Here is a 25,328-nt window from a genome sequence, read left to right as displayed (position 1 = left end):
GTGCATCATGCTTTAAAAGCTCTGAGATATACAAACATTTTCCTGGCATCTTCAACTGAGAAAGCACAAGCGAAAATGTCTCCCTTATTCAGAGCGGCCAGGATTTCCTGATGAAGAGTCGGCGTGATTTGCGGAGAGCTTCAAAACAATATTGCAAACAAAGATGCTTAAATAAATAGGCTTTAATGAAACAATCCAATGGAGTCAATAGATTCCTTTGTGTCCTTCTACTTCTTCCAGGCTGCTGGGTTCAAGCTTGTGGAGGAAGCGTGGGGAATCTGTCATAAATGATATTGAAATATTAACCGCATAGAGGGAAAGAAAGTCAGACATACGAAAAGATAGATAAAGAAACCTAAAGTGGAGGAAAGTAACCACAAAACCTCAACCACGCCATCACTGCTGCACCTCTGTCTTCATAAGGCAACTTAATTGAAATGTCAAATATTGCCAGTTTCTCCCTTCTGTGAAGGGTAGGTGACCCCTGTTGTGGCCTGGTCAGACAGCACCCAGGGAAAGGGCCACAAGAAACGAACATTTATGTGTGAGTGTGTATGTATGTGTGTGTGTGTGAGAGTGAATCACAGCAGGAGGCCTTCCATAATAACGCTGTCTAAGCGAGCAGTGGGCCGCAACTGACGAAGAGGACCCTGGCTGTCACAGGGCCTTGCGGGAGGTCCACAGCGGCTCCACACACATAAATGCACAGATATAGCCCAAGTCTGACACATGACCCTGCTTGACACCCATGGGTACACAGAAAAAGACAGGGGCTAAAAGAATCACAAAAGTGCTCAACAGTCAAACCCAAAGAAAGAAAATACCCCAAAAATACACACACATGCAAAGTTAGGATAGAGCAGACCATTTTTATTTAACACCTCAGTTGGTTATGGTTCGGAACATCGTTGTTCCAATTTACAACGCAAGCAATCAAACAATCAAACAAACAAACAAAAATCATGCTATGCTAATATCCTTCGGAATTCCTTCATGTATCCCTATGGATCCGATCAGCCAAATATTTAACCGCACATTTGTGCAAACATTAGAAAGTTCATCCTCCTGGATTGGAAGTGTTGAGGGAAAGGCCGACGACCACCCATCTGATGGTCTGAGATACACTAGAGAGAGACAAAATGAGAGGAAGAGAGGAAATAAAAAGGGACAGAGGGTGAAAGACAGATGTTGTTCAGGAGAGAAATTAAATCAGCGGTTAAATTATTGCATGATTGCCCATTCCCCAAAGACGTGGGCATCATTTGATGGAAAGTGTCTAATAATTGGTTTTCGGCCATGTCAGACACATGCAATTCCCCCTGCTAATGGCTCTGTTTAGAAGAACCGGGCCTCCTGGGTTAGAAGAGGACAGAAAATAACCAGACGTCAAAAGCGCCATACCCCCTTTTTTTTTTTTTCTCTTCCTCTTTTTTTTTCCCCCCTCATCCTCAGATAAATGAGGGAATGAGAGATAAAGAGAGACACACAGAAGACATGGCAAGAAGGAGGGATCGTGTATGTGAGTGGAGAGGAAATGAAGTGGCAATAAGTGCAGCCAAAGGGGAAATGCTCTTCACCGTGAGTTTAATACATCAGACTGGGGATTTGGCAGCCCGCCACACAGCAATTGTTTACCTTTTTGCTCACTGGCTGCATCTGTTCTGTTTTGTAAACGGCACTAAACTATTCGCCCGTAAACACCGGAATCAATAACAACTGCTAAGGGAATTCCCTTATCCCGCCCCTCCTTCTCTTTCCCTCCCTCTCTTCCCCATGTTTTCATCCCCAACCACCACCACCACCACCCCCTTTCTCCTCCCCGAGCTCTCTCTCTCCCCTTTCGCCACTCTCTGTGTCTCTGTCTCTCTCTCTTTCTCCCTCTGTTCACTGCCAGTCAAGGGATGTGTGTAGAGTGTGTGTGTGTGTGTGTGTGTGTGTGTGTGTGTGTGTGTGTGTGTGTGTGTGTGTGTGTGTGTGTGTGTGTGTGTGTGTGTGTGTGTGTGTGTGTGTGTGTGTGTGTGAGAGAGAGAGAGAAAGAGAGAGAGGGAGAAACCGTGGAGTTGATGGCAGAATCCACAAGAGAGACAGACGAGGAAAAGACTGATGGCTCGCCAAAAATACCTGCTCCGTTTGTTGTTGTTGTTGTTGTTGTTGTTTTTTCCTTTTGTGTTACATTGTTGTCATTGTTAGAAACTATAAAGCGAACTGGCCACTGTAGACTCCAGGAGTTTGGTACTTCCAGACATTTTTTCCAGACAATCTTTCATATGAAAAACAACACACACACATAACACACACACACAGTGCAGTTTTGTGTTTCACACACATTGTTAAATGACATATTACTTGACATACTGTGTGCACGTTTGCTGAGGAGGAGATGCGTTACCGTGTGTGTGTGTGTGTGTGTGGTAACCATAGATTTTCCTTTAGTGTAGAGGAACCTCCTCCACGCTGTAATGTCATACGGAGGAGCTCTTTTATAAACATATAATTTTTCAAAGTGCTTACAGCTCCACCTTTCTGCAACCAGTCCTCCCTTAGTGATTCTCAGTGCTCTGACCTTTGGTTGAACCCCTCCTGCCTGTTAGTGCCCCCTCCACATTCTCTTCTATGAAACATGCCATGCACTATGCTATATGACACACCTGGGTGCTTTTAAGCACACCCTCTCCATCAACCGGCTATGAGAGCCTCCATTTGGCCTCACTGTTGTGACAAAGGTATAATGAGGTTTAGATGGCTGTGTACTAGACTGCTATGGCTCTAGGGCTATTTGGCTAGGGAGACGACTATAAATACCTATATAGCCTGGGCGGAAGAGCTCAATGAGGGGCTGTGGCGCAGCATTACTAAACATCAAGGTCATGTGCTGCTAATAGTATGTACAGTGTGACTTAGTGAGCAAGCGAAACAGTTATGGGGTCTGTCCTGGCAGAATGAATGGTTAGGAATGAGAGAGATGGAGGCCACCGTCTGGAATAGGTGGTGCTCCAGGTGATGTGGCGGTTAAAGGGTGCAATGCCCTGCAGAAGGCGGAAAAGTTAAGGGGGGGGGGATCATAAAAGCTTCACCTAATATGTCTGATCTGCTTTAGATCTTTCACTCTTGAGTTGTCGACAGCTTTAGCTCAGCTGTCCGTCGAGGCACGGGAGCTCTGTTGATTTGCTGGTGTCTTCAGGAACCGACATGATTGTTGGTGCATGCTTGAATGTGCAAGCCGGAGAACAAGCCTGGCACGTGGGTGTCAGCCAGGTCAAGCATCTACACATGCAGGACGAGGTGGTCTCTCTAGCGCCGAATCCCACCGGACCCCATTACAGAGGAGCTGCTGGGCTTCGTACCCATGCAGCTTAATTACACATACGCACAAATGCATGCACGCAAAAGACAAAACCCACACCAAGTAATTACAAAGCTATTCGCATGTGATTTCATACATTAATGCACATACACTTGTACATAAATGCATGCGCACACTTGGACTTGAAAACACAAACAAACTTGAGGTCAGAATATATTCCACGGTGACCATAGAGTAAGGGTGCTGTGTGGCAATTATTCTGCAAGACTGACATGTGCAAATGTGTGTGAAAGTACAACTACAAATCAAGTTTATTCATAATGGCCTGCATTACATGCACACAAACACACGTGAGAACACCCAGTAGACACAAACCTGCAACAACTCGTAGGCTGGTGCTCGCAAACACTCGCGTAAACATGCATGCAGCCTACACACAGAGGTAGTCCACCCTCATGCATGATTAACACAGGCATCCTTAGGGACTGTGTTGTCATATTGTCAGATTTGGTTTAACAATGTAGTAAAATTGCATTAACATCCAGAGGCAATAAAGTTACAATTATTGAAAAAGGGCTCCCCCTCTTCTTTCTTCTCTCCTCAACACTCAATCATCTCCGTGCTTTCAGAGTCAAGGCTAATACCGAGCTCATCTATTCCCAAATGTCTTTGCAGTGGAGGGGCTCATTTAACGGGACGCACAAAAGTATTTGTGCATGTGTCTGGGAGTATGGCAACGCATCTCCCAGCCGCCCATTCTCCAGCTTAATGCGGAACATCCCCAGGGTGATGGCTTTGGCAGCCTCCAAAATGGGAAATCCATATTTGCCGAGAGGGTCACCGGCGGGTTAGGGGGAGAAAAGTTTTGTGCCGAGAGAGAGATGTGCATGTGTGACTTCTCAGGGAGCAAAGTTTTGCATATTTTTTCCATGTCTTTTTGTTTGTAGAGTGCACTGGGAAAACATGAATGGGTCGATATTTATAAGAGGTGCCGTGGAAAGCGAGACTTGAGGAGGGGCTGTTTTCTGATGAGTGCATGCACATTGGGAGTTTTGGTTGCAAACTTGTTTTCATTCAATTTTCTATTCCTCTACTGAACTGTAAACTGTGTGAGCTGCTCTCACTCCTCTGTCAGTCACGGTTACTTTTTCTGCTTTACTTTTTAAATTTTTTTTTTCCCCATTCCTTTACAGCACCAATGGAACTTCCTATGAAAAATAGGAGTTTCAGTTTGACCTCCCACCAGCTGAGGGCGCTTACCCAGCTGGCCTGCACCCTGCTGGAGTTTGAAAGGATTGTGAAGGAGCTGCTCGCCAATATGACCTTCGCTGAAAGTATTGGAGGGTCATCCTGTGTAAAAGGTACTGGTCTTTCCCTCCAAAACTCACACATTAACGTACATATAAAACACGCAGTCAAGGCTGTATCGACCTGTGAGATCGACAAGTCATGCTCTATTATTTTTTTCCTGAGGCGTGAGGTGTTGGTAACTGGTTTGAGCATTATGGGGTGACAGACTCAGGACTATTCACAGCCTCAGTGTCTAAATTCTACATCGTACATGACACAAACAGGTTTACAGATATACACAAATACACGCATCTTTACATGTCCTAGAAGGAAGTCGCAGTTGCATCTGAAGAAATTATATATTAGTAGGGAATTATCTTGGGTGTTATATAAGCCTTTAGTATCATTCTCCTCTCTCTCCTTTGAACCGTTGCTTTAGAGATGTTAAATTAAAGCTTTTGGTGCATGGAGTAATTTCCATAAAGGTTACATTTACAAAAACAAGACTTGCAGAAAGGCTCAATTTACAGAGAGGTAAACAGCCTTTAAAGGGCAGTTATCCAAATCATTAATTCCAGGCAATCAAACGGCTTAATTACCAGAAATTCATCAGATGGGCTTAAAGGTCAAAAAGTGATGCGCTCACTGCTTCCTCCTTCTTCCATTCCATGTGGTCTTGTTCGGCTAAATTGCCTCGCCTGGGGTCTCACTCTTTGCCTTCTGATTAAGAAAATGTGTCCTTGATGTTCGTGATTTTTAATTGCAAGCTAACATCCTGTATGCTTGTTTTCCTGCCTCCAACCTCCCACAGTCTCCCCCCTCGTGGAATTGCCCCATGTATGATTGATCACATTAAATTTATGCCCCAAAGCTAAACTTTTAAAGCCACTTCCAGTAGCATTTACTGGGAAATGGCTACACTCCATTCCTTGCATGTCATTTTGGTCACGGGTGAAACATGAGAGCAATGTCATATCTGTTAAGGTATCTTGAAAAAGAGAAGAGGGGATTCACATGTGATGACGCATGGCAAAAACACCACAACCGAGACACATCTCCACACAGCAGAGGTGAGGCTTAGTTTTGTAAGAGATTGTGAAATATTCCTTTCAACATTGACCGTTGGCTGATTTATTGTATCATAGGTACAGGTTCTGGAGTTCGATTGGAGGTCAGCGTTTCGGGAACTGGTCCCTCATATGGCACATTGTGTCAAAGTGGTGCTGGACGATGCCTGTGCCAAGAACCTACAGCAGGAAGAGGCCATGCATTCTTTGGGACACACCTCCGTCACCCTGTGCCTCACTCATGAACTCACAACCGTTACCGCCAGAAGCGCTTGTCTCCGAGAAGAGTCCGTCTTCACCTGCAGAGAGAGAGAGACTCCCAGAATGATAGCCAAGGTACTGCAGGATTATGGAGTGATAACCTTTGACGAGGTATCGGTCTGAGTACAGTTTGATGGGGGTGAGGTGTTGGAACCTTGGGGCTTTTATTTATATCCATACCCTTGCTGAATTATTTTTGTAGCTAGAGGGACCAAAATGTATCCTTCCTTAAAGGTGATTGATGCCATTTCACCAGCAGACCATTTAGAATTCCTAAAATGAAATTTTATATTATATATTACATTTTTATATTATATTGCATATTTCATATTGTGCAGTACCAGTCAAAAGTTGACTTTAGTTTTGTCCAAAGTTTTGACTGGCACTGTACATATTAAACCTACCCAAGTACAGCCCTGACAGAGAACAGTCTGTAATACCAACAGGAAAACTAAAATCTTCTAATTCTTTATTAATTATGCTATAGTTACTTTTAAGGACAACGATATGAGTGGGAAAAACTTTACAGTGGGTCATTGAGAAACACATTGGAACAAAGAGGGGAGTGAGATCATTGTGGGAGTGCATCATTAGCCGTTTCGTTTGTCCACGATCGTGAAACATAATCCGAAGAATAAAGTGGTTTTACAAAGCTTCAGTACTGAGTGACAATGTGACCAAATGCTCCAGTGCTTGTTCAAGTATGGTTACCCCCACATATTCGAAAATGGACAGTTTATTTTTTGTATTACTTAACCAGAAAGGTTTTATTTCTGAAAGGACATTTTTCGAATAAATTTCAAGAATTCAACCGAGAAAACAAATGTATGAAAATCATCTTATGTTCTTGACAGCACAGTGACAGAGTGGGTGGCACTTCTGAGGCAAAAGAATTTAAATCGGAAATATCAGTTTGTCTTTTAAACTGTATTTAAACAGTTTGTTTTGTTTTTTCACCCGATATTCATGCATCGCCTTGATATTCATGTGGCTTACAGTAACAGCGTGTGCTTTTACTGCAAGCCGCTGACCTCATTACAAGCTGTGCTCTCATGTGCACACACAACTTTCACACATGCCTGAAACATTAGTGGTGTATACAGTTCAATTAAACAATATAACTCTAACCTGTCACTCCTTGCCCTGTGGATGAGCTGCACACCTCTGTTCTTGCCCTCTTCATCCTCCTTTATTACTAGCTAGCTGAACAATTCAGGTCTACACGCACCTGCACCTTGGGAGATTAATGGTTTTGTAGCGCTAGTGGAAGCTGCCTTTGATAAATACAGAGCCCGGAGGATTTGGACCTGACACAGTTGACACCGTGGTTCAGAAAGGGCCTTGGGAAGAGTTACTCAAGGAGGGAGGGCTCTAAGGACAAAAGAGAGACCAAGAACCGGCAGGGCTGATATTAGGACGACTGGATGGTGGTCAAACAAAAGTCTTGAATCGGGTCAAAGTGTAGGGTGTAGAGATGATAGAGGGATGTATCACAAAGGCAACGAGGCCAGGGTAGAGATTAGGATAGAGGAGGGTTACTGTGAAAGAAGAGATGAGAAGAAAGGGCCTGGGAAATGGCAGGGAGAGGTGAAGTACACACCAGAGATTGACATTTCTCAGGAAGAAGACCAGTGTCTGATGTGAAACCAGGCTTAGAGTAAAACTCTACAAAGGTTCTTCAGTCTGGAAACCAGACCGGACCATGTGCTTACTTCTATTTCTAATCTTACTCTGTTTTTTTTTTCAGTCTTCTGTCTTGACTTTCTTACCTATTTTTTCACCACCGAACTCAACGGAAACTTTCTCCAGCTCCTACTCCTCCGTCTTCCTCTGACATCCTCTGCTACCCACGGCTCTCCTCTGCGCTGTTCAGACTCTTATCATTACAACCACATCTCTCCTCTTCCCCCATTCCACCCACCCCTTCCTCGTGGTTCTCATTGCTAACGAGAGTCAGAATTTGTCTGTGCTCAGGACCTGTACAACATATTTATGTGTAGGTCAACGCTTCAAAGATGAGAGCCTTTCAACCCAAAGGTTATACATGCATGCATTTGCATTCAAAAACACCAAGCCAGACAGACGTCCAAGAGAAGACTGTGGGATATTATATATATATTTTCTTACACCCGTCCTTTTTGACACGTGCCCTAGTGTTTGAGCAGAAAGCAAATTACTATACAAGACATAAGCATGAAATATGGCTGGTTCACAGCATTATGAAAGATCAATATTTCACGCATTTATATTCATATGTTCATACCTCGACCCTCACTTTTTTAAACCCCACTCTGCTGTCTGTATTTCCATAGATACGCGGACTACGATGTTACTGTTCATCCATCAGAGTACTTTAGGTAGTGTCCTTTTTTTAAAAACTGGCAGCCAGTTATGCATTGAATGCCAAACGCCCACATTCAACAGCTGGAACTCACCCTCCTTGTCAGAACATCGGCTCGAGCTTCATCCATTTGGTTGGGCGCCTCTCGTCGAGATGCTACATCTCTATTATAGTGCTTTTTTTCTACGATCAGGCATCAGAGAACTCTATTCCAAATTCTGCACACGCTAACGTACTGCTGTAACACTTATAATCTTCACCCAATCTCTTTAACCTTGCTTCGATAGTCCTGCAGGGATTGGGAGCTTTGATCGTAGCTGGTTAAGGTTTCAGCCTGACTTCTATACAGATGCACGCGTGTGGTTGTTTTTGTGCTAGGGTGGATATTGGGATGACTCTCCGCTCCTTACTTGTATGTGGTACCTCTCCAGGGGCTCTCCATCACCCTGGTAATGCTGAGTGTCTCCTCTGCCTCCTCCCTTTCAAAGCTAAGCTCATAATGACAGCATGCACTCAGATATTGACTTAATTGTTTGGACTGCCATTGTTCCTGGGCCTTTTAAGCCACATGGGAGGCTTTTAAGGAGAAAATTGTAGAGAGAGATTGCGAGATTGTCAATTGTGTACACATGGTTTAGCCCTCATGTGACATAATGTCAAACTGGTTCCAGTAAGTCAAATAGTGTAGTATGTAACTCTGTAAGCACGTGATAATAATATGGTGATATTATGATTATATGATTTGTAAAGTAAAGTTGAATAAATTCATTTTTGGGATATCTAAAGATAGATTGTAAAAAAAAAAGAAACTCGCATGAAATTGGTTGTGTTGTTAGATACATTTGGAGGTCAGTTCAAAAGCATGTGTGACTTCCCCGTACTTGATCACCCTTCACTGGTCCCAGTTTGTTGTCAATAGGAAGCACATGAGGCAGTAGAATTGTTAAGGCGTGCATTTGATGGTTTCAGCATGCAGGAATGGGCTTGTGATCCTTTTTGAAGGTTTTACATGTGCATATACTACAGTTTCATTCAGCAGAGCACATACCAGCCTAGGCTGAGCAATCCCATACGTATCTAGCTCCTACCGTACAGCAGCCCTGACAAATCCATATGCGGATCCAGCAGTTCCAGATTTTGATCTAGATGCTAGACATACTCATAAATATATGCAATTTTTTTACATCATGATTTATGGATAGTTTTCTGATGGAAAATGTTGAAAAATGTGGCAATACCAAGTTAAGTTGTAAAAAGAACGCTGGATCTGGGCCCCTGTATAGATCCTCCACAAACCTGGATGGATATATGTTCTTTAGCTTCTGTGAGCAACAGTGAGTGTGGCAAGGAGGTGAAGAAACTGATCTTAGCAGGCTGGAACGGGTGGAGGAAAGTGGCATGTGTATAATGTGACAGAAGAGCCTCTGCTAGAATGAAGGGCAAACATAATAAGACAGTGGTGAGGCCAGTCATCATGTATGGATGAGAGACAGTGCCGCTGAAAAGGAGACAGGAAGCTGATCTAGAAGTGGCGGAAATGAAGATTTTGAGGTTCTCTGTAGGAGTGACCAGGTTGGATAGGATCAGAAGTTAGTTCATCAGAGGAACAGCCTAGGCGAGATATTTGGGAGACAAAGTTAGTTGGTTAGCATACTTTGATGGTTTGGACACATCACGAGGAGAGAACGTGAGTATGTTGGAGACCAACGAGAAGGTGGATGGATGTAGAGAGGGAAGACATGAGGACAGTTGGTGTTAGAGAGGAGGATGAAGAAAACATGAAAAAAGGACAACATGCTGTGATGACCACAAAGGGGATGAGCCGAAAGGAAAAGAAGAAGAAGGAGCTTCTGTATAATCATGCTAACAGAGAAAAAGGGGAACAAACCAAGTAGCAGTCACTAGGGAAACTATAATACAGTACATACTTGCTGTGTCAGTATAATCGCACACATTGTACGCACCCTGTTGCCACTATGCTAATGAACAAAGCGTGTTTCTATTCATTGAAAACATAAAATTTCTTAGCACCAGGATCTGTCTCATCTACCTCATTTATCTTAAATCCTTCTGATGAACCAGCCCTCCAGTCCCTGGAGTGGGAAAGGTGAAGGATGCCTTATTCCTGTAGGCTTTTCTCCCAGGTTCAATGTGGATAAATGAGATAAGTCTTGCTTGTTGCTCAGACAGTTTTATAGAATAAGCTGTAGGTCTTGTACTTTGCTGAACCAGCTCTCTCTCCCCCTTCGTCTCTCTATCTCTCACCTTTGCCTGACCTTTTCTTTTTCTTTGCTCTCAGCACATCTCATTCCCCCACCTCCTCCTACTGTATATAATGTAACGCTCCTCAGATGAGTGCTGATGTATCCTCTGAAGTACAGGTCTGATTTGACCTGATTCAAATTATGCATGTTCAGCAGCAAGTTTGATGTGGAGGTCACATCTTTAGACATCTGTATTCTACATTTGCACTCATATTGTATTTTTTGCTTACACAATGTTAGAGAAAAATGCGTACTCACTTCAATTCAGATTACTTCCTGCAAATGCTCCATTATTTATATCTAATGAGGTCTCTTTCTGATGTTTTTTTTTTTTTCCTGTTTTCATCTTACCGGACGATTTCCCCTTGTTATTGAAATAATCTTTTCTCATTTGTGCCTTCCCTCTCTGCTCAGTTCTGTGGAGCAATCACAAAAGAGCTGGATGCTCTACTACCTTTGGCTGCAGCCTGCAGGGACAACACTCTCCTGGAGGTGCGATCAAACTTCGTGGAGGCGTGTGGCAAGGCAGCGTTCGCATTGCTAGACCGTTTGCAGGAAAGAGCCATGGAAGTTCCGTGTTCTGCCCCGCTGAAGAACTTGCCTGCCTTGCTGGCGACTTGCATTCATGTGTGCCAACGACTGGAGAGCTACCACGCCACACTGAACGATTCAAATACGGCTGCAGCTCAAGTGTAAGGGGTAGTTGTGCGCTTCCCTGTTTGTGTCTGTTTCTTTGGGGTGGGAATGGATTTGATTATTAATCTATCCTTATTTCCATGCCAGCGTCTATTAAATTTAAAAGAGAATTGTTTTTGTTGACTGATTTAATTTTTGCTGCACTAATCGTGACGATGAAGGTCATTCTAACAAATGAGGATTGTACTGTGTCAGGCTACGTCAAAATGAACGATCAGACATAAGCCAACAGTTTTTATCGTCACTGAGCTCACCGTATAACTAGAAGCAGACAAAGCAGAAGCAGATGATTGTGATCGTCTCGTCTACAAGAACATGGATGGATGGAAGTCAACTTCAAGTAAAGACAATGGACAGGAGGGGCAAATAAAATAATTCCTGGTTCATCATGACAGAGGCAGAAACTTGTACATTGTAAGACATGGGGGGAGAGTTAAAAAAGAATATAAATGATTGGCAGGCGGTAATAGCACCCATATTGTGTCTACATCTGGTGAGTTTTTATGCCCTGTAATACCCCCTTAACCCCTGCTCCCCACAGATCCCCTCCAAAGGCATTGCCGGTGCCCTCGCTGCTCCTGTTGTCTCACCTATGGCCCCTTGCACCCCTCCACCTGCACTTGCACCGTGCCCCCCTCCGGTCATAAAGCACTTTCCTCTCTCGACACCATCCAGTCCCCCCTCTTTTTAAGCCTCCCGCACCCCTATTAAACTCTTGCCTCTTTCTGGAAAGTATCAAGGCAGCCAGATTTGGAGGATATAAAATGTCACCCTCAACTTTTTGAGTAAATCATGAGTTCTTTCATGTCATAATTTTGCCTTGTGTTAGTTTGATAGCTGCCTGAATATACAGTAGTTATTTATTAGGATTCCATGGTTGGACTTTCCATTCTTTACCACGGTTGCCTTTTCTTTCATTGTTTCTTAGGAAATGGAATATATTATATTTGATGCCTTTCTCTAACTTAACAGTTGTTTTTGGTTCCTTTATGCTTAGACGCCTCACTCTGCTGCCTATCCAGAAGTGCCAGAACACAGTGGAGGAACTGAAAGATCAGCTAACCAGCTACTGTATCCAGGTGTGTTCAACCTGCATCCTTCAAGATGAAGAAAGTCACCAATGGGCCGACCCCAAACCCTTCTACGAGGTAAAGTTTTGAATGTTGAATTTTTTTCCCCCCTAATGTACCTTGAAAATCAATCAGTCATACCACGTTAAACTCTTACCTGGAAAAGTCTATTTAATTGTCTGCACATGTTTAAATCTCTGGCACGTCTGATATATCAATGGAGCCCGCTTGAGCATTAAAAAATAAAACATCTCCAGTCTTTTTGGTGTTAATTTCATTCATTTTATAGTCAAAAAAAATGTAGAAATTCTAATTCCCCCTATCTTAGCAGGCTTTGTCTTCAGAATTTCGAGGAACTTCTATGAATCGTACTCTGGAGCTTTCTCGCTTCTTCTTTTCATTCCCACAAAACACCTTTACCACCCACTCTCCCTTCTCCAACCGAGCCTTCTACTCTGAGCTCCCTGAGAACATCTGTGGCTTCCATGCTGCCCTGGGGGCTCCAGGGAATCCACTGTCTGAAGTCTGCAGCCTACACTGGGACTGTCTGGAAACAGCATAGGGCCCCTGAAACTCCCCTACCTTTATGCCCTTAAACCAATCTAAACCTCCTCTCTCTTTCTTACTTTACTCTGCTCTTGCCTTTTTTCTCTCTTTGTTCCTCCCTCCTTTCCGGGTCAATGGTGTCAGACAGACCTGCTGTGCGCAGGTGTGCGCTTTTGTTCAAGCAAGCCTGTGTGCATCTGTACAGATGAATGCATGTGTGGGTCCGGATGAGCGTTTCATTTGATGTGTGTGTCTATATTTCCATGTCTGTGGCATATGTGTAGTTGTATGCATTATGTTTCCATTTCCCAGATCCCCCTAACCTTATGTCCCAGCTCTCTCACAGCTCAATGCAGCTTCGAGGAGACGTTCTTACCGCTTGAGTTTCTTTTTGCTATATTGATATTGACACGTGAATAGCTGGGAGAGAAATAAATGATAACAGCGCATGAAGTCTAAAGGCAATCAAAGGAAGTTTAGAGCTTGACCTTGACTGAGAAAATAAAAGCTTCCAAGGTTATTCCCTCCTCAGTTACCCATCCCAGATTTAGTCCTTGCTGGTGTGTGTCATCCTTAATGGGAGTTCTTTCAGTTTAACCTCATTGTTTCAATTAAGTTTTATTTAAATGAGCTGTTAAAACAGTCCGACCCACATTGGCTTGGATCCAAGATCTGTGTCTGCACTTGTTCTTCTGGGTCTAATCCCAGACGCTGGAGCTCAGTCACGTTTCCCCGTCAACTACCGATCCCTAAATGACTGGCCCCAAGGAGGAAAAGAAGGGAGAGGGAAGGAGAGAGGTCAAACGCTAGAACGATAATGTTAAATGTAAAACTAAATGAGAAGACAGTGAGGCGTGTGATGGGTTGACAGAGAAGGAAGTTGGGTAGGTTTGGATGTGTAATTATCTCTAGTTTATTGTCGGAGGAATTTGGGCATGTAGAGGTAAAGAGAGGTTTAATTAATGAATTATTTTATGTCTTCTCCGATAAAGCAGCAGGATGCCAGTGTAAAAGTCTCTTTTACTCCATCAGTTCTCTTCTCTTTGTTTTTTCATAGCCCACTTCATCCGAGCTCGGTTCCTCCCATCTCTCGTCCTCTGTTCATGCATGTGTGTGTGTGTGTGTGTATGTGTGAGTGCTCACCCGTGGTGATGTATTTTCCAGTTCAGGACTTAAAAGCGCTCTAAAATCCCATTGGGGAGGAAAACCATATGCAGCGTACAGGTGGAATGACCACCGAGATGTTCTGGCATTGACAGACGTGTCTCTGAATCTCTTGTTTCCTCTTTCATGTTTTCTCTCTAAATCTCTCTTTCTTTCTGATTTTCACTTTTTTTTGTCCTTGCCAACATCCATCCCTCATTCACATCTTCATTGCTCTCCTCTCTCAGGGCGAGCGCTGTTCCTTCTCAGTGCAGATGTGGTTCTACTTCCTGTGCGGTCTCCGTAGCGATCTGTGGGCGGTGCTTCCAGCAGGTATTGCAAAGGAAGTCCTTGGTCAGGTGCTATCAGAGACCTTACAGCTGCTCGTCCAAAGATATACTGGGGCCCGTCCTTCATATAAGAGGCACTTACAAGTCAGGTACCAATCAGCCAATGAAAATAACACGATTTTCTGTTGAACTGTTCCTTTAAGCACCTCCTCATTATTCTGGATGCAAAAGTTCATCTTGACATTGAAACTTCAGTTTGCAAGGTTAGGAATCTATTCTCCCAGCCCTCTGTATAGAGTAGAGTAGAGTACTCTACTCTACTCTATACAGAGGGCTGGGAGAATAGAAAGTATCTCCAGTCCTGGGTTTCAAGGTTTATTCCTAACCTTGCAAACAGACGTTTCAATGTCATATGGGTCTTTTTTTTCTATAAAGGCTGTATAGATGAGGTGCAGAGATGCTTATCTATTTGAACCATTTTATGGAGCTAATATATTTCTCCATTCTGGGAAAGATGTGAGACTATTGTTAAATGTTTGATATAATTCATTATCAATGAGTATTGATCTTGTGTGCATCCCCTGTGAGTTATTAATCTTCAAGACTCTATGGCTACAGCCATTACCGTTCTCTTGCATATATTTACGTGTTTAACCTACATGAATTTAGCATTGCTGGTATAATAAATAGAGACTTGGCTGTGCGTAATAGAATCCTAAATTTCATTAGAACTCTCTCACCGTTGGCCTACTTTCATGCAGCTCCTTTGGGTCTGATGAGTTCTAAGTGTACCATCAGTGCGTCATAGTCACGCTTCCTGCTCAGGGTCTAGGGTCGTCCCATCCATTCTGTTTGTCCTTCTCCTCCTCACTGCTAAATTGTGACAATGAACAGGTTAAACTGTAACACACACTTAGACGATGAAAGAGTGGCGAAGACGAAGTGCGTTCTACATGTGCAGCGCCGCATGATGTCAACACCGAGCCTGGTTTATGTTGCCTGGAGAGTCTTGTGTTCCTAGAGGGAGGAGAAGTTGAAATGTGTAAGGCTAGACTAAACAGATGGCTTTTCAAAGCTTCTCCAAGTTTCCTATAGCGCTCATATGGGTCCTTTTTTGCTACCTCACTTCTCCCGTATCAGTCCGCCCCTGTGTTTATGTGTCTAATAAAGATTTAGTTCATGGAAAGAGCGAGGAGAAGGAGATGAGAGATGATGAACACCTCTCTCCCACAAATTGAGGAGACAGATTTAGCATGTTTGAATGTGAAAGCAGTGACTTTTATAGTGAGAGCCAAAGCCTGAGGTACACCTAACTTTTCAGCTGTAAAATCACCAGGATGGTCTGTTATATGACTGACTACAAAATGAGGCTGTTATGTCAGGTAATGGTGAACATTAACCTTTGAGGACAGGGATGTTCCCTAACATGACAGTGATATTCTTCTTTACGTTTCTTCAGATATCACCCAGTGTGTCATCTTTTACCTTTTTTATCCTGGTTCTTTCTTTCTAAGGTGTGACATTACGACAGTGTTGCTGTATGTGGAGCAGCTGATGTGGAGTTTGTGTGAAAGTCCTGAGGCGTTGGTGTACCCCAGTCCTTGTTCTGTAGATGCAATAACAGTAGGACCATCTGACTGGCTGAACCAGATCCACAATTTGTGTGAGCAGCTCCTGACAGTCCTAGTTGTCGTCACTGCTCCCCTGTCTTTACTGCACAGGTTGGTATCCCCAAAGCAGAAAATGGTCATAGCAAAGTAACTCACTTCTTTACTCTTTATTTATCCAATCACATTTGTTTTTATGCTTCATTATGGGCTATAAATAAATAGTGTTATCCATCAACAAAATGATTCCTGAATCCATCCTCTATGCCTCAAATTCTTGCATATTTTTTGATGAATCAAAATCAGAACCAGAATCAGAATAAGAATGGAAAGTTTAATGAAAATGAGTCCTATCACTTGTTTGTTTACAAAAAAATGACAAAATTAAAAAAAAAAAACCCTCAAAAATCTTGATGTTCTCCAGGGTATTTATGATTGATCTTCCACAAGCGTCAGAGCCACTTCAACCCAGCGGCTCCGTCGCCCACTGGCTGAACACTATCAACCCTGACCTCTTCACGGAGCGGGCTGTACGGTACGTATCATCTGTCAGCCATCATACAGTAGGTACGCATTTGCATCTTAACACAAATAAGTCTCATACACGCATACTATGGTATGCTGAGCCATCACACACACCTCCACCCAAAACCACATTTGTGTCTGACTGTATGTGTTGGTAAATGACCAGACTTTCCTGTTGCTCGGAGCTTTATGCCTGAGTTGCCGCGGTAATATAACACAGATGCATGACGACGGTGAAAAAATAGAAAGTAAACTACTGTTGCTGCTGACACTGATTTTGTTTATGTTGATGGTTGCTGAGGGCTTTACACATGAGGTGTCAATGGAGCACATTGTGCTGCGTATGGGGCGTGTGTGTGTGTGTGTGTGTGTGTGTGTGTGTGTGTGTGTGTGTGTGTGTGTGTGTGTGTGTGTGTGAACGTGCATATGCATACATGTGTGTCCAGTTACTGTTGTGACCTCCACGGTGCAGTCAATCACACCCGCAGCCCCCCGTTCCATCACCCTTGACTCCATCTTCCTCCCCTCTCATCTCCCTCACTGCCAGAGGTGATGTCATTGCGTGCTGATGGAGCACAAATCAAACTAACCCCCGCTTTCCTGCTCTTAAGTATTGGAGAGCTGAAATGAGTTTATTTTTATGACCTCTTTATTTCTTTGCAACCACCTCTTGCCTGCATGCAAGGGCGCCAGGGGGCCCTGCCAGTGGCCCGGGGCCAGATCCACAGGTCCTCAACCAGGACCACGGCCAGATCTCTCCCCAGCCCATTAAATAAAACCCATTGTTATGGTTATTACAAAAAGCAATAGTAAAATCACGAGGAACATAAATAAATCATCCAGCATTGTGGACCATTAAAAAAAGACATGTGAAGCTGTGTTTTTTGGCCTGTATGTTTTTATTTATACATATTCATTCCTGGCATTTTTTGCACTCGCCTTTGCACACGTGTGGGTTCTGTTGCATATGTGTGTCTTGGTTTTGTTAGCTGACCCCAGGGCTGTAGCTGGGTAGATTTATCAGAGCAGTTAAAAGAGGATTTCTTATGGATTTGCAGTCATAGTGACATCATAAATTGCACTGTCAGATTGAGACATAGTTTTCTTCACTCAAGCAGCAGGGTGCACCCCCGCTCTAAGCTTTCTGGCTGAAATAGAATGTTTAATTTCTGGGCGGACGCCCCTGAACACCCCGCCACCACACACACACACACACACACACACACACACACACACACACACACACACACACACACACACACACACACACACACACACACACACACACACACACACACACACACACACACACACACACACACACACACACAAACACCCCCCCCCCGTCTGAGCCTTTTCACTCTTCACACTGACTCTGTCCATTCCTTCCATTAGATTTTATTGAGATGTATAAAGTAACATGCAGGCACGCACATGTCAGCATGCTCTCACACTTGTGCGCATACATAACCGCAAACGTGGGCTCCGAAGTGGTCTGCAAACACACACACACACACGCACACACACACACACACCAAGGACACGGCTCATTACACACAGCTGGCTGCAGCGTCTTGGTTATGGAATAGATGCAGGAGGGGGGTACTGCTGTATATTCATGTATTTGGCTGTCTCCCAAATGTTAATTTAGTTTTAGCTGGCCAAGATTAAACCTAATTCCTACCGATACATGCTAAAAGCAGTCGAGAGCGGAGACGTTTGCAGACAGTGGCAGTGGAGGAAGTTACCTTTGTCGCTCAAACGCTGTTCCTCTCCCAGATTGTCATCAGAGACAGTCGTCCGTTTCTTTGCCTGTTTGCTAAATTAACTACTCTCTGTACTCTCACCTGACTCTGCAGAACTGTCAACTCTGTTTTTCCTCTCTCCGCTCTCAGAGATGGCCTCGTGGGTCAGGCGGCTGCCTGGTGTCAGCTGAGGCTCCTGACCTCTGACCCCGGGCTGAATCCCAAGTTGCTACTGCGAACGCTGCTGCACAGAGACTGTCACCTGCCCCGAACACTCCTGGAAAACTCCTGTAAGTTTTCAGGCAAACGTGGATCGGTACAATGCATGTCTGCTGATTAAGGTTGTGTGTACGTGTGATGCGTATGCAGTGCTGTCAGTCTTGTAGGAGAATATCTCATCTTTTGTCATGAATTCTTTAATATTTCCTGTTTTATAATGCCAAACCCACATAGTCCGTCCCAAAGGGGCCACGTGTGGGAAGTTGTTTACCAGCGTCTTAATTATCTGCTCTTACATCCTAAGTGAGACTTTCAGATGAGCTCCATCCGTTTTATGAAGTTATCATCATCATCTTTGCCTTCATTATCATTTTCACCTTGGTCACCATCATCACTAAATCAATGGAGAGCAGTAATAAACACTCAACAGGCCCAGGCGGAGCACACATGCTGACCTTTAAAGATTTTCCCTTCCTTCTTCTTCACTCCGCACTGGCAACAGTCTAACCTTTAAAGACTGTTGTGCACTCGCACATTAATTCACATTATAGCGACCTCATTAATAACAACTCTCACTGTCTCGTTCTCTCGCTTCGTCTGAGTCCGGCTCAGAGGCTCTGCAATGCTTCTCCCTCCACGCCGCCGTAAATCAACGCTGGAAGCGCTGACGCTCGCGTGTTATCACAGTGACGGGCTAATTAACCAAGAAGCAGACAGACAGAAGGAGCAGCTTGACTGAACGCTTCCCATAAGCCATTGCAGTTCCTTCTACATGTGCACGCCGGGGTGCTTCTCCACGCTTGTGCCGTAACAATGCAGGGAGTCAAAACGCACCTATCTACGTCAGTTCGGATGAGAGCGTCGCAGGAATCGATGCGTCTGTTTGGTATTTGACGAGATGTTTATCTGTTGCAGTCCAAACCTAAATGGAATGACACCCACACACATTTACAGAACTCTTTGCTAATTATCATTAGCATGTCTGCTTCCTGTACTGTTTGCGCCTGCTTCTGGGTTTGATATAAGTGGATGTTGCAGCTGTGGAAACTCCACAGAGATACACCAGAACACTCTAATCTTTTTTTTGTTTTGTTGAAGCCATCCGTTCCTCCGTAATGGAATCATTATTAAAAGGCACCTCGTTAACCTGCCGTGCTCTCCAGAACCCCAAGTGAAAATTCATGTTAGTCAACCCCTGCTCCTTTGGACGACTGCAGCCACAGCAGAGATATTCAGAACACTCTTTCTCCTTGAGGACCAATTACCAGACAGGCAGAGAACAAGATGCTGACATATCCCACATAAGGCGGCCTAATAGACCGATTGTAGGTCAGGTTGGTTGACCACTTTTGAGTCTGAGAGAGACGCAGATGGAGATAAAGGAAATAGTTCTTATAAGGATGTTGATAAGAACTCTTCATTCCTGAGCGGTATTTAGTTTGCTGATATAACTGCCTCTGTAATGCAGAAGCTCATTTAGCCCCGTCATTTTAAAATAGTCAAGCATTAGTCAGGAGGAAGCCACGCTGCCCCCAATCACTGCTGCTCCCACTCATTGACTGCTGCCTTGCATAAACTCACCCATTCAAATAGCTGTCATCTCCCACACAGCAGACTGACAGACCGCTGGATGTCTGCCACCTCTGGAGCAATGGGCCTCTCCTCAGCAACCCCTGTCAACTTAACCCACACACACTTGTAAGCATACAAAACACATAAATAGACATCCATATGGGCTACGCACGCACAAACACCTCCACCCTCAGCCCTGTGCTCAGACAGCAACCCCCACAAGGACGCCCTGTCAAAACCTCTTCCATTTCACTTCCTGTCTCCGTACGCTGTGGGGGCTTTGAAATCTTTTACTTTTTCTGTTTTCTGCTGCTCTGTTTTTTTTTTTTTCTTCCTCCATGTAACACAGATGTGGGTTTTTCTTCCCTTTCTATTCCACAATGCCTTTTGTTCACCCTTTGTGTTAACATGTGTCAGGTTGGGCAGCCTTGACATTTTCCAACGTGTTTTTGTGCAAAGAAATCAGGACGCTGTTTCACGAGATGGGGTTTTATGTCTCTCCCAACCCACCTCCATAAGGTTGAATCATAAATTCAAAAGATGCTACAGATTTTACACTCACTTATGCATCCTTAAGTGAATATGTTTGCGTATGACTCCACATTTCTTTGTCTATCTCGTTGTTTGCGCATGTCAAGTGCAGCTAGATATGAAGATTTCCTAAACTCATTCACATTTTGAGTACCCACACATTTATTTGTGTATTGTGCGCTGAAGTTTCCCACTGACTCAGTCTGACTCTGTCTTTTCAGATTTTTGCCAGAGCTGCCTAGAATTGTCTACGGAGAGCAGCAAAGCAGGAGATGACTTCATAGTTGCATTGTTCAATCTTTTCAGCTGCCTGAACAATGCTCCTAAAGCCTTGACTCAGGTTCTTCAACCGTATCTAGAAAAAAGGGCAAGGATGTGGGAAGATCTGTACACACTGGCAGGTAAAATAGCAAAAATGTCAGGTAATATTGTACTTTAGAGGTCAAGACGCTGGTGTTATGTTGATTTTCATAAGCCATTATAGCAGTACTCTTAAATATATTACTTTATTTGGAATAAGCTCATTCTACTAACCACGTTTTTTTCATATGCTTAATATTCATTAGCTTAGAATTTTTTTTCTACCAATGTTGAAATGAGATGAAAATGAAACACAAAGCCTGTGACATTCTCATTTTACAATAAATTGGAGAACTGACAAATATATCATTGCATAGGCTTTTCAGATCCGTCCGTTTTCTTCTTGGAGAACGGGAAATTAACGCGGCTAACAGATTAAGTGCGATGACGAGGATATATTATATCTGTTTCCAAACACAAGAGAAAATCTGCAGATACAGAATATGTCTTTTTTTTTTTGTTCTGAAGGGCAGGTGTTGCATGCACATGAGTCAAAGCATGACTTTAATAGGCTGTTGGAGAGTCTGTTACCGCTCTCTAACTCTTTCTTTTTTTTTAACTCCTCTCGCTGGTTTGAGCTTTGATACGAAGCTTAATCAGAACTCCTGCGGAGTGTGGAGCTCTTTTTGGTGCTGTTTTTATATCCAGGGTGAGTGGTAATTATTCCAGCATAAATTAGGGTGATAGGAAAAGAGTATTGGAACAGGGATGGAGCGAGGGTGGGAAAGAATGAGAGGAGGAGATAGAACGAGCCGGAGTGAAATTCTGAATGTCATGCAATCATCATTTATCCTCACAGGGTAATTAGTTTAATTATTGGACTGTGCCAAATCTTTTAGTATTGTAATTTTGGTTACAGGATACCCCTGGTGCCCCCGTTTCTATTTAAACTGTTCAGTGAGTTAACTTTTATAGATTACATTGAGAGTTTCGCTATTTCTCCACTTACACTGATGTTTCATCACACAGTAGCAGGTTGTTTCGAATCAATACACCACTCAATACGGTAGCGAGCTGTGTAAAGTCTGAGAACCAAGTGACTTTGAAGAATTGGTCTGGGTCTCACCTGCCACAAAGTGCTTTTCCTCGGAAAAGCTACATCATTTTTTGTTCCGCTCTCCTCTTTTGCTGTAGGTCTGAGGTCACACATTTGTTGGGTGTCCCTGGAGGTTTTCCGTGCACCGTCGGTGCCATCGCAGCGCTATATCTTTCCTTGCTCCCTTTGATTTTTACAGCCAAAAATGTGGGAAAGTTTATGGGTGCCACACAACCTCATGCCGTAGCTGCTCGACTATCAATATTAGCACGGTAATAAAGGGCAGAATAAGACACAGAGCTCCTGGAAAATGGAGTGAGATTGCTACTGCCAGGCCATCTGGGTTTGATGGAGAACATCTGAATTTACTTGAGTGCAGATACTTTGGCAGAATACCTCGATGCCCCGTGGATGAGCAAGCTTTTCACGTCTCTAGATTTTCCCTTTGTTTGAAAAGTGGAGTCGTTTCTGACACTGAGTGAATAATTCGAAACACCCATTGGCACAATTCAGATATTACGATATGTAACCCACTTTAATTTGGTGGCAATCGTAAAACTTCATCCTCCCATCATTTTTATGTCAGTCATTTGGTTTTGAAAGTCCAAACCTTTTATAATTTCACATAATTTTACTGGAGTGATTTAACTCTCCCTCATCTTTTTTTTTGTTCGCTGAGATACTTGTCTTTGTTGCATGTTGATTTTTTAAATGAGCAGTATCATGATTTTGTTTTTGAAGGTAATACGTCTACACAGCTATGCTGCCTTGAAAATCTGTGCTTGTTCAAATACAACTCAATTTTTTTACAGAAAATAATATTCTGTCAAGAAATTAATTATAGATATAATAATGAATGCCTCTTTTGTCAGACACCACACAGACGGCGCCTGTAGTGATCAGCTGTGTCCGAGCGATAGTCGCCAAGTCTTCCAAAAGCCTTTTGGTGCACCTGGTCTCCATGGTAATAGGTTGGCAGGCCTCAGAAGAGCCCAGTGCCGCCGTATTCAAGTGGAGCGTACCGGAGGGTGTCCTGGAGAAAGTTCCCAAGAAGTGGAAGTATGCACCGCTGGAAGCACGAGGAAACGAGTCCGCCACTAATGGTGTGAACCCTCCGGAGGTCACGCTTCAAGTCAAGTGAAATTCTAGTCATTTTAGACTTGTCTTACCAAAAGTAACCATTTGTTCCTTTCTTCCCCTGTCATTCCTTCCTTCCCTCCTTCTTCCCTCCCTCCCACCCTAGATCTCATATCCTTAACCATTCAAACCTTGTCCTTCATTTTGACTAACTTACCCTCAGCCATTGCGTCCATTCCTCTCCCCGTCCGCTACCTCTTCTTTATGGCGGAGAAGCAACTCTCCCAGCATTCCCGGCAGCTGCGTTTAATGGGTCTATTACTCTGGGCCCTTTTGGGCTGTCTAATCCAGAGCCTGGAGGACCCAGAAGCATTAGAACAGATCAGTGGCCTAACCCTAGACATGGGCGCGAAGGAGCCCCTCTCTTTGTTGGCCGAGTGCCTACAGGCTGTCATGGGCATTCATCAAAAGGTAGGGCCAAGTTAATATTAAAAAAATGGAGAGTTTCAATTCTGTGTCTGTATTGTTTACCTGCTCTTTTTTCTGGCAGGGTGTTCCCAAACCCAGCTTGCACAAAGTGCTTCAAACTCTGGAGGAAAAAAGACCGAAGTGGGCGAGCATGCAGCTGCAGAAGGCCCGCAAGCTCTGCTCTGACAGGTGGGAGGCTAATGTCAGGGATTTAGCTCCAGGTCAGGGTCAGCATTTTATTAATTTAGCTTATATCACTGTCATTCATTCAGAAAGCTGCTACATGTGCATTAGCCATGATTAGTCTTGATATTGCTCATTCATTTTCACCTCCAACAAATGTTTTTTTATTCTAATCATTTTAATCATAGATGCACATTTTAGAAAATGATTTACCCGGTACACAATTTTAGTGATTTATGTGTATTGAGATGGCGGTTGAGGGTCTGATAGTCTGATGAAGGAGGAGGTTCAAACTGACTGATGGTGTTTCAGCTGCTTCAAATTCAATAGGGACAGCAAATAAAACAATAAAAAAAAATACTGCCAAGATTTGCTTTATTTAATTGAGCATTCAAACTCTGATGTATCGTATCAACAAGATCATTTTTTTATTTGAAAGCTTTATAAGTATGATGAATTCATCTCAGATGTGTTATTTGTGGTAAATGGCCGGACAACGACGTCTGATTGAGTGGACGGAATGCTGAGACTGATGGGAAAGCAGCGTTCACTTTGGGCTGATCCGTGACCTTTGGTTCGGTGTTTTGTAGCCTGTTCCCAGAAGTTGGTCGTGTGGTCCCACACTTCATCATAACAAACTCACGCATCCATCAAAAGGTGATTCAGTAACGCGACATAACATGCAAAATCAAAGAAGAAAAGAAAAGAATTAAATAATTAAATTACGACTGGTTTCTAGGAAATCCCGCCTCAGCGACAGGAAGAGGGGATGAGACAAGAGGTTAAAGAAAGAAAGAAAAAGGGGGAGTCAGGGCAGTGTATGGGGTGGTGGTGGTGGGGTTGAGTGGAAAAGTGAAAGAAGAGTGATTATGTATCACCTGTCGGAGGCATTCAGTGAGATCATTACTATTCATTAAACTAACCTTCACAGGGAAGTGACGCCTGGCTTGTAAACAATCGGAATAGTGTCAGAAAGAAAGGAGAGAAGGAGAGAGAGAGGAGAGAGAGAGTGGTATGTACTCCAAAACACCTGGCACTGCACTCACAGGCCTCACACACACACACACACACACACACACACACACACACACACACACACACACACACACACACACACACACACTGAGTAAACCCCTAAATAAAGAGCATTTCCCCATCGTGAGCCCTCCCACCTCTGTTCCCTCATCCCACCATCCTCCCTTCGTTTCCCAACTGTAACCCTCCTCCTCCTCTTCCTCACGCTACCCACCTTGTCTTTGCAAAGTAATTTGTAGAGGAGAAGATTATTGTTCTCCATCATGGTGACCCTGGCTGGGCTGACGGGATGCATACACAGATGAAGATGAATGCAGTTATTCCTTGGCGGAGGTCTGCCTCTTTCAGGGCACATTGGCCCTAATGACATGATTGATAGGCTGTCCCAAATCCGGAGGGGCCCTCATTAATCACCCCACTGACTGAATCCAATCATCTGCTTCACCTGCACAGTGATGGACAGGAAAGGATACAGCGCAGGTGCTGACACGGGTGCACAGCCGCCGCCGCAGACGACACCACCGTCAGTCCGCCAGGCAAAAGAATGAGGGGATGTAGACGGAAGAGAGAGGGGACTCCTCTTCCTTTGCCACTCTCAATGTCAAGCAAGCCAATGGCTGGCTGTCAGGCAATGCCGCTTCTGCCACCTTATAATTACAAAGAGGAAGTGAGGGAGAGTGAGAACAATGACAGGAAGT

At 43.8% G+C, this 25,328-nt stretch overlaps 1 protein-coding gene across 3 annotated transcripts in view; it reads left to right on the top strand.

The window, feature by feature from the left end:
- Positions 1 to 25,328, top strand: part of kiaa0825 (KIAA0825 ortholog) — a 98,109-nt gene that overhangs the window by 15,075 nt on the left and 57,706 nt on the right. For 2 of the 3 annotated variants that reach the window (XM_068310624.1, XM_068310625.1), the window contains 13 exons: positions 4,498 to 4,665; positions 5,579 to 5,664; positions 5,740 to 5,997; positions 10,942 to 11,219; positions 12,221 to 12,371; positions 14,231 to 14,421; positions 15,787 to 15,993; positions 16,304 to 16,414; positions 18,300 to 18,439; positions 20,693 to 20,872; positions 22,740 to 22,970; positions 23,111 to 23,415; positions 23,495 to 23,601. In XM_068310624.1, the coding sequence (XP_068166725.1) occupies positions 4,498 to 4,665; positions 5,579 to 5,664; positions 5,740 to 5,997; positions 10,942 to 11,219; positions 12,221 to 12,371; positions 14,231 to 14,421; positions 15,787 to 15,993; positions 16,304 to 16,414; positions 18,300 to 18,439; positions 20,693 to 20,872; positions 22,740 to 22,970; positions 23,111 to 23,415; positions 23,495 to 23,601 (2,413 nt within the window). Of the gene's footprint in view, positions 1 to 4,497; positions 4,666 to 5,578; positions 5,665 to 5,739; positions 5,998 to 10,941; positions 11,220 to 12,220; positions 12,372 to 14,230; positions 14,422 to 15,786; positions 15,994 to 16,303; positions 16,415 to 18,299; positions 18,440 to 20,692; positions 20,873 to 22,739; positions 22,971 to 23,110; positions 23,416 to 23,494; positions 23,634 to 25,328 lie in introns of all 3 variants that reach the window. The other variant, XR_011035022.1, reaches the window with a different exon arrangement.

This window comes from Antennarius striatus, chromosome 3 (assembly GCF_040054535.1).
Source record: "Antennarius striatus isolate MH-2024 chromosome 3, ASM4005453v1, whole genome shotgun sequence".
NCBI lineage: Eukaryota > Metazoa > Chordata > Actinopteri > Lophiiformes > Antennariidae > Antennarius > Antennarius striatus.
Note: the sequence above shows the minus strand (reverse complement) of the source record. Positions and strands in the feature narration are given on the sequence as shown.